This window comes from Protopterus annectens, chromosome 7.part0, assembly GCF_019279795.1.
Source record: "Protopterus annectens isolate FY-2018-M chromosome 7.part0, PAN1.0, whole genome shotgun sequence".
Taxonomy (NCBI): Eukaryota; Metazoa; Chordata; order Ceratodontiformes; family Protopteridae; genus Protopterus; species Protopterus annectens.
This window is the reverse complement of record NC_056739.1, coordinates 1,189,042,833-1,189,052,213: the sequence shown is the minus strand read 5'-3', so window position 1 is coordinate 1,189,052,213 and position 9,381 is coordinate 1,189,042,833. Positions and strand designations below refer to the sequence as shown.

General features: G+C 42.7%; 1 protein-coding gene across 1 annotated transcript in view; it reads left to right on the top strand.

Annotated features, from left to right (window-relative positions):
- The window catches only part of LOC122806148 (integrator complex subunit 6-like), a 1,076,381-nt gene extending 1,071,003 nt beyond the window's left edge, over positions 1-5,378 (top strand). The window contains exons 12-13 of the mRNA XM_044076385.1: positions 4,300-4,677; positions 5,058-5,378. Of these exons, the coding sequence (XP_043932320.1) occupies positions 4,300-4,399 (100 nt within the window). The 3' untranslated portion in view covers positions 4,400-4,677; positions 5,058-5,378. The remainder of the gene's footprint in view (positions 1-4,299; positions 4,678-5,057) is intronic.
- The last annotated feature ends 4,003 nt before the right edge of the window (positions 5,379-9,381 follow it).

Below are 9,381 nucleotides of genomic sequence, written 5' to 3'. Positions count from 1 at the left end.
AATACAGCTGATCTAAAATTTTTATCATGGAAAACCGCTCTGCTCCTGGCATTAACCTCAGCACGAAGAGCCTCAGAGCTGCAGGCATTAATGGCAGTGGAACCTTTTCTAATTTTTCATCAGGACAGGGTTTATTTAAGGACAAACCCTACCTTTATGCCAAAGGTGGTATCTAGTGTGGCTCTTAACCAAACCATCCATTTGCCAACTTTTTATCCAAACCCCCAGAATAAAGGCGAGAAACTTCTGCACTCTTTGGGCATACACAGGCAGCTACTCTTCTACTTGGACAAAACAAAAGCTTTCAGGAAAACTGCGCAACTGTTTGTAGCATACGCTGCTGGATCACAGGGCAAGGCTATCTCAAAGCAGACTATCTCCAAATGGATAGGACACTGTATTCGTTACTGCTACACACAGCATGGAAAATCAGTCCCTAATAACATTAGGCCACATTCTACCAAAGCAACAGCCACTTCGACAGCCTTTCTCAGAGGAGTACCAACCAAGGAAATTTTGGAGGCTGCAACTTGGAGTTCAGTGCACACCTTTGCCAAGCATTGCCACTTGCCTCTTTACTCTAAATCCAGAGCAGGATTTGCCACTGCAGTTCTGCAGGGCCTCATAGCCACTCCTAACTCTTTATAAACCAGCCACCCAACCTTAGCTTTGGGATTCTACCCAAGTGTAATGACTGCAGCAGTGTAACACGATGAACATAGTACAGTTTTGTACCTACCATAAATGTAGATGTTCGAGTGTTCACACTGCTGCAGTCCAGGTTACCCTCCCTCCATCCCCTCTGTCCTAGCTGGACTTAACTATACCTTTCTATCGTATACAACCTTTGTGGTGTATTTGCTTGTAACTGAAGGTATTGTTTTTATTTTTTATATATGTTCTATTAACAATATGTATTGCCTACCTACTTGGGGGCACCTGACATCTGGGGCAAGAAAAACTGAAGAAAATGCCGTTGGATGCATCTTATATACCCCTGGCGCACTGACGTCAGGGAAGAAGCGGCAGCAACCAATGCCGGACCAAGACTTTGGAACTCTGGCCGACTGCGGGACCGCCTGATGGCAGGATAACCCAAGTGTAATGACTGCAGCAGTGTGAACACTCGAACATCTACATTTATGGTAGGTACAAAACTGTACTTTTTCCATCTCCAAACCTGCTTGTCCCCATTGTTGGTGCATTATTTCCAACCTTTATACCTCAGTCTGACTCAGTTTAGTTTTACAGCTAACCATGTGCTTACAGTATTGATCACTGCTGGTCCAAAAGATTCCTTTACAAAAATCTCTGCATCTGAAGCTAGCTCTTTTCAAGTAGTTGTGCTGGGTTCTCCTGTATCTTCAGATACTTTGCTTTCCTCCATTTTTAACTTGTTCACTTCTGTTTGCACGTAGTAAGTGCCCCAACATACGTCACATTTGTATCTCCTGCCGTATGGATTTGTATCTGGTAATGGCAATCGTGGCTAGCTGTTTTGCCTGCCCAACTTGCTGCTTTGTTTCCGCTCTGTGAATTATGATGTGATCTGACTTCTGTGAATGTCCATTGTGCTGCTCCTACTTTTTTCTGAAAGTGTACTTTAGGACTGATTTCACAGATGCCAGAGTAAGCTCAGTACATGTTAGTGGTATTTTTCTTTTACATTCAAGCAAACTGTATCAGCTTATGTCTGACAGCATCTTATCATACTTATACATTCAACTGTATTTTCCATCAGCTATGTAAGTTGACATTAAAGCAGCACTGTGTAATCTGATTAGAATTAGAGTAGGTCTGATCTTTCTTCTTTCTCGGGAACATAGAACTGTATGCTTATTAAAGTGGATGTACCTTTGTGTTCATCTATTTTGCTGAAATACCCACTGCAGTCAGTCTCTCTCTGTCTGTTAACAGCAGCCCACTGTAGTCTCTCTTTCCCAGTACAGCAGTATGGGTGAGAATTTTGTACAGTACACTCCCTCTTATCTGGTCTTGCTGAGACCACACCTTAGGCTGGATAAAAGAATGGCTGGTTAATCAGAAAAAGCATGCAGAATAACATTTATAGGTTATAAATCAGCCAAAATAAAATGATTTGTGTTAGTATGCATTTTTCTAAAGAATATGAAGTCTAAAACTCCAGTGTCTGTCATTCTTTAGCCTAGAGGAGGCAGAAGTGCTGTTTTTTGTTGTCTTTTGATAGGGCTATGGCAGAAATTTGATGGCTAGTTAGAGAGGCAGGATAACAGGGGGTCTACTGTAGTTGGAAACCATCATCTGCTGCTACTAGCAAAGGATGAAAACAACTAGATGATTTTATGGAATTAGTTGTATTGAATATCCAAGCTAAAAAGGCAACACAGAAAACTTGTAAAAACATATACTCATCCTCATAATTGCAGATACAACTTTTGCTAAAACAGTCAGAAAGCAAAGTGCAAAGCAGTTGCTACAGTTGTCTCCTGCAAAGCAGATCCTGCTGTAAAAGTCCCAAACAAAGAAATAAGTATAGGAATAACAGTAACTGGTTCAGTTTTTCTGTAGCATTCATCTTCTCATTGTTATCTTGTTAGTCTCTAAATCTTTCTATTGAAACTGATTGCTAATTTAAGTAAAATTTCATTATTTAAATATTTAGCCCGTCTTTCATAGATGTATGGTAAAAATGACTTTATAACAACCTGGTGTTCACAAACGTCTGACAGATTTGATAATGAACTTGCTCTTAGTTGCATGACATTACCAAAGATAACTGATTAGTGCTTACTCCAGTGTTTTGTATCACATTTTTTAAATGATTCAGTAAAGCATTTTGAGCTAAGAAAACGCTACACAGAGAAGTTATGAAATTGATTACACAGTTGCAGTATTTGCTAGTGCACGAGTCTGTAATGTTTTTGGAGTTGGCATTTTAACAGAATATAAGGACTTGTTGTATCATTAGGTGGGACCTGGATGCTTTGATTGCAGGTACAAGCAAGTGAAGGTATTCATCATTTCGGAAACTGGAAAAGATGTCAGGAAACCCACTGATCATGTACTTTATTCTATTCTGTATCTATGTTGGGCTTTGTGCCTCCTTATCTCAGTGACCATCAAGCTTCCCCTCTCTGTGCTGCCCCCATACAGCTACTTCATTCCTCCAGTAGATGACAGATGTCACCCATCTGAGCCGGAGTGGGGAGGGTTTTAGCTTTTAGGGCCTACCTCCATTGTGAATGCCTGTAACTGCCCTAGGATTTGGTATGTTGTGGACATCAGTGGGGATGTGTTTTTTGCTTCTGTAGATGATGTGTAACTCATCAGTATAGCCCTACCCATCTTGAAGCCAGCAATCCTCTTGGACCTTCAGTCCCCACCAGGAATGCTATAAAAGGAACATGTGCCTCAACACGTGTTCTAACCTCATTCCCTGCACACCAGCTACAGCAAGCAAGAAACAATGTTCAAATTTAAGCCACAGTTGGGGCTTCATCTCAAGTCCAACCCGAGCTAGCAACACTAATCATAATATATATGAATATGCACTTGACCACTTGCAGTGGTCAAGCTATGTGAATTGTTGCACCTCTTTCTGCATTAGATTTTGTAGAAACTGATACTACACTGGGTCACTGTCAAAATCTTAGACGTGCATACCATGTAAAATTGATGAAGGTTACATTGCTGTTGTGCATTGGTGATGATTATATTTTACTGTGTTGGTCCTTATACTTGTAACAGTGTTTGCAGTCTGTCTGTTAGTGACTCTTATATTCTATTTGTAGCAGTGCCTAGATTCTGATATTTATTTTATTCATTATGTTTGTCTAAATGACCCAGATCTTGCCTGATAAGGGTCCATGGACCAGTACACTTAATCTGGTTGACAAAATAAAAATAGTTTGTGTCATAGCATTAGGTCACCATCAGTCGTGTCTGATTTCTATAATGGAGAATCTGAATTTGTGTGTGCCAATGTCATGCTTTGCTCTGAGTGGTGGTTCCCCTGCCTGTCAAACATAATGTCATACTGTAGATAACATGGGTTAGTTGCTTTGTTAGCATGACACATAGCTGTAAGGTTGGGTTTAGAGCCATCACAGTGACTGTAGTAAAGTTAAAACAGGAATAATTTGTAGATGCAGTTTGTTTTTCAACATTTGCCTGCATTCTTTTGTCAGGTGATTTTAATACAGTAGTGAAATAAATGAGTGACGTGTTTCCCTAGAGGTAGCATTGCTGTTGTAGTAGTGGCATATGAAAACTGCATTCAGACTTGGATGGTAACCTTTTCCTTTTAATACTCTTCTTTAGGTTTAAGAGGCGAGTGTTAATTCAACAGCTAGAGCGTTTATTAGAGACTATGAACTCTGACACTCCACCTTTCAAAGTTAACCATGTAAATAGTAGGTAACCAAACACAGAATGGAAGAACTGTGAGCCAGAAGAGTGACACTCGTTCGTGCAAACGTTTGGAGGACATGGCAGCAAACTGCATCTGGGCAGTGGAGAGATGTCTGTGCCCGAGTTGTTCAGAAGTAACAGGAGTGCTCTGTCTTCTTAAAAGGAGATTGGCAGCTGCTTGGCCCTTATTACTCAGGATTTGCCATAAACTAACTGGCTTTTACTTGTTTGGAGGGTGCGGTTCTCTCAGAAGGGCTGAATGTGACTTCATCTCTGCCCCTCCTACAGGTGATGACAGTTTCCTGACTTTGAAAGTTGTCCTTAATAAATGACAGTACTTAGAAACTGTGTGCAGCATTGTGCCATTTAAAATAGGCTGTGATGTGCAGCATTTAAGTGTAGTTTATTGGGGGAAGTTTCTGCGGGGGGAAAAATGCCAACATTTGTAATACAGTTAAATAACCTGGGTATTCTTAAAACAGAAACAGCAGATATTTCCGTGTCTTGTTTGTCTTGACTTCAAGTCTTCATATCCAAATACTGTTGTGTGGAAAAATGTGAAGGAAACAATAAGTTGTGATTTTGCAAAGTTGGTGAAACCCTTTAAGTGTAAAGTGAATATGAAGAGAAAACAATCTACCTCAGACTCTCTTCTGTTTTGTCTACAGACAATAGGAAAAGTGCGCCTGAGTGCTGCTGCTTCCTAGGCCCCGACTCCAGTGCTTTTTCAGCCTGTGAGGAGGACAGAGATTCTTCAGGTGGATATGCATAAGCTGTGCTTCGAAAGCACTAAACTATTTTTTTATAAACTTATTTTCTTTTTAATGTTCATACAAAAGAGAATATTTTTAACAGTATTGTTACAGAAGCAGTAAATAGTCATTTTAAAAAGTGTATAAAGAGAACTTTTGTAAGTATGTATATAAAAATAAACAGTTTTATTACACCTTTCCTCAAAATAAACAAGGTTATTGGGGTGTTTCACAATGCATTGTGCATGTTCTTTCAGTAGTCAAGAGTTCTCGTATTGTAGCAAAATGAAATGTAAAATTGACTTTAAAAATATTGATGTTATGTTGTCCCATCTCGCCTTCATTCCTGCTGGTTGGGTTCGGAGCCAGTCCTCTGCTTCGACTCGGCCGTTTACTATAGCTCGAGAGCTTATACTGGTTCGAGGCTAGCCACAATCCCCACATGCCTATCAGTAGCTACCCAGATCTCATTTGCTGCTTGCAGCGTCCAGATTGTGATTTCTGGCTCAGGCTAAGTATTTAGTTTTTTTCATATTTTGCAGTCGTCTTTTACCAGGATTATTAGCAGTTTAATTACCTTGTTGGTGTCCATCTTAGTCCTCATTTAGACTAACAACCTTCTGACCTTCCTCTGCTGCTTTTTGGTTGTTCTTGGCCATTGTTTTCTTAGGCCTTGCTTTCCCCCTGAGCCCGTGTAACTTAAAGGGTTCGTTTCTTCTTTCCTCACTATCTGTTGGAGTAGCCGTTTAAGTTAGAGGCTCTCCTGTTGGGGGAGTCGCCATTTTACGTAGAGGCTCCCCCCTTCTTTTTCGTAAAAAAAAAAAAAAAAAAAAAAACTTGCTTGTTGGTAGTGTTTGTAGCGGTGTATTGATAGCCCTTCCAGCCTTATTTTTGCTGTTTGTATCTTCCTAGTTTATCCAGCATGTTCAAAGAGTCAAAACCTCCGGCTTTAAGAATTGTGCCTCGTGCTGCCAAAAAATGTCCCTTACGGGCGGGCATATGAGCTGTGTATACTGTTTAGGGGCTGTTCACTTGCAGGACTCATGTTCTATCTGTCATGCTTTCAGTTCTAGAGTCCTGCAGGAAAGAAAAAATAAACTAATTCTGGGTGGCCTCTTGAAGAACCCTCAGGATCCTGTGTCTCTGGTTCCTCAGCCAGCAAAACAGTCTGACAACTCTCCCAAACAACACAAATCTGCTGACGAATCTTCAGCTCTGTCGGTTCCCAGTGTCAGCTCCAACAAAGCTACGTCTCCGGCGGCTCCATCAGTGACTTTGGAGCCAGTCCGGGCCCATAAAAGAACCAGGTCTCCCTCTTTGAAGCCGGTGCACTCTGCTCCACAGCCTCCTTTGTTGCCATCTCTGGCAGGCAGTCACCGGTCCTCCTCTCACTCCTTTTGGTCCTCCAGCCTTTTGGACCATGATGTGGAGAGAGTGGTTAATAGGCTCCTCAAGTCACAGGTACTTGCCAAATTGCTATCGAGCACAGCCCATAAGGAATTGGCTCCAGCCCATCCAGCATCTCTATCAGTTCCTCCTCCAACTCTCTTGAGCTCGGAGACAGAGTGCATGGACGTCATGGTGGTGGAACTGTCAGCTCCAGTTACTTCTCCTTTATCGGTTCCGACTCCCACTCCGATCTCCTTGATGTCTCAGTCCATCGAGGGATCTGGGTGCCGACACTCTCATCGGCTCTGTGGGGGGAAGTGGCATCGGGCCCTTGTCTGACCCTGCACTCCCTCTCGGAGCTACGCCGCACTTGAGCTCGGCTCGCACATCAGTTTCTAAGCCATCACTCTTGGTTCGCAGGAGATCTCTGGGCTCTTCGGAGCCAGAGGCTCCTTCGGCTCAGAACCGTGGCGCCTTCAAGGTCATGAGCATGCTGTTCATAGGTTCAAAGGTTGGTGCTAGGGTATTGGCCCTAGGGCCTATACAAGCCTAGCCATAACAATTCCCTGGATATTTCTTCCCACAATATTTACTTCCCTGGACCCCTGTCTAGCAGGGCAACTGAGGTGATCCCAGAGGTGAATTTCCTATCTCCCATCCAATTGTCAAGGTTCCTTTTAAAGAGGGCCAAGGAGGTGCTCTGCTTGGCATGTATGGGCAGTCTTTTCCAGATTATGGGGAGTCTCTGGGTCAGGAACCTATCCGTCCAGCATGTTTTGTTCATTTTGATGACAAGGTTTAGATTCCTGGAGCGTGTGGCTCTTAGGGATTGGGATTTCTTTAAGTGGAGCATGTCCAGCAGCTCAGGGTTTGATATGGCCTTGTATGTTAAGCAGAGATCACCTCCGAGTAGACGATATGCCACAGAGTATAGTTGGAGTTTTTTTAGACGGTCAGCATAGGGCATCTGCTTTAGGTCTGTGATTCTTTGTGAGGTATTTCTGCGGGCTTTCCAGCTGTTGCAGATATCTTGTGAGGTACATACCACAGAGGACGTTGTACTCTAATGGGTCTAATGAGGGATGAGTACAGTGGGACAATGATCTCCTTTTTTCTGGATGAAAAGCCCTTAGTTATAAGGTGTGCCACATAGAAGGATTTCCTGACTATTGTGACTATGTGGTTATCGAAGGTGAGACCACTGTTTACCTGTGTCCCTAAGTCTCTCATCACACCTTTGGTGTTTAGCATACTGCCACCTATGTGGTAATTCATGGGTACATGTTTTTTTTCCCAAAGGGGGGATAACTATACATTTCTTGGCATTAAGCTTGAGCCCATGGCTCTGGCACCAAACATCTGTTTCTGTAAGGCCCTTTTGTAGAATATCCACATCATTTGGGGATTCAATAATGGCTCCCAGTTTGCAGTCATCTGCGAACTTTGTTAGCCAGAGTCCCTTAGTGTTGGCCTGTACTTCAGAGAAGTAGATGCTAAACAAGAGCGGTCCCAGGACTGAACCCTGAGGTACTTCACTTGTCACCTATCTGGATCTGGATTTGGAGTCTGCTACTTTTACAGTCTGGGTTCTATCAGTAAGCCAGTTGGCAACCCACTGAGTGATCTAGGGATTTATGCCCAGCTTAGTAAGTTTATCTATGATTCCAGAGTGGGGGATTGTGTCAAAGGCCTTGGCAAGGTCCAGCTTGGCTGTGTGGGACATCCTTACCCTCGTCCACAGCTCTGGAGACTGATTTGAATAAGTCATTCGGGTTCAAGAGACAAGATAGGCCCTTCAAGAACCCAAACTGGGTGGGGTCCAGTGTTTGAAGGTTGCCAATGTCTTGGTTTAGAAGTTCCATGATAATGCGTTCCATGCCCTTGCAAATCAGGCTCATCAGACTAATGGGAACGGTAGTTCCCGGAATCCAAGGTGGAGCCCCCTTTGTGGAGTGGGATTACTGTAGCTGTGCGCCACTCAATGGGCACAAAGCCTGAGGTGAGGCTATTATTAAACATGGCACTTAGGTGAGGTGCCAGTTCATTTTGTAGTTCGTGGTACACATCCCGGGATGTCATCTGGTCCCATGGATGCTGTATTCTTAGCTTTGAAGAGTGTGGTTTCTATCTGTGTGGCCGTGATTACCAGAATTTGGCAATCTTTTGATATTGAGATGGGCCGTTTTAGGTGGTGAGAGGGGAGTGAAGTTGGCACTAAATCGATCTGCCAGGATATTGGCAATATCCTTGGAATCAGTATATTTAATGCCATTCTGTTGTACCTCAGAGCAGATCTGAGCATTGCCATTTAGATTCTTGACATAACTATGGAATGCCTTGTGGTTGTCTTTGGAATCTTTAACAATTTTTATTTTCGTAACTTGCTTTGGGGGATTTTATGAGGGATCTTGGCTTCTTACTGAGGCTGGGAAGGGAGTTTTTTGCACATGACATCCATTGAACAAGATATGATGTGATCATCCTGTGGACCAAATTGTGCAGTAATTTGCTTCAACATCAAATTGCAGCAGTATACGATACATAACCTTTTGACTCTATGTGTACAGTTATGGTTTCTGTTTGCCAGCTTGTGTTGTGTGCTTTCTTACTGCTGGATTGTAGCTCTAGAGTACACTGACACTTCCACTGCAGCAGGTTGGTTAGATTCATCTTTTCTTGCTAGGAAGATGGTCTCTATTGCAGCGCTGTTTTGCAACATCTGATTTCCTCAGCCCTGTTGAGGCAGATTACTAATAACTTGTGTTTGCATTCAAGAGGTCTTCAGTCATAAGGGTTTTTGTCAGACTTGCTTGGTAGTGGTTAAAAAATTAATGTATGAACAAAATGCATC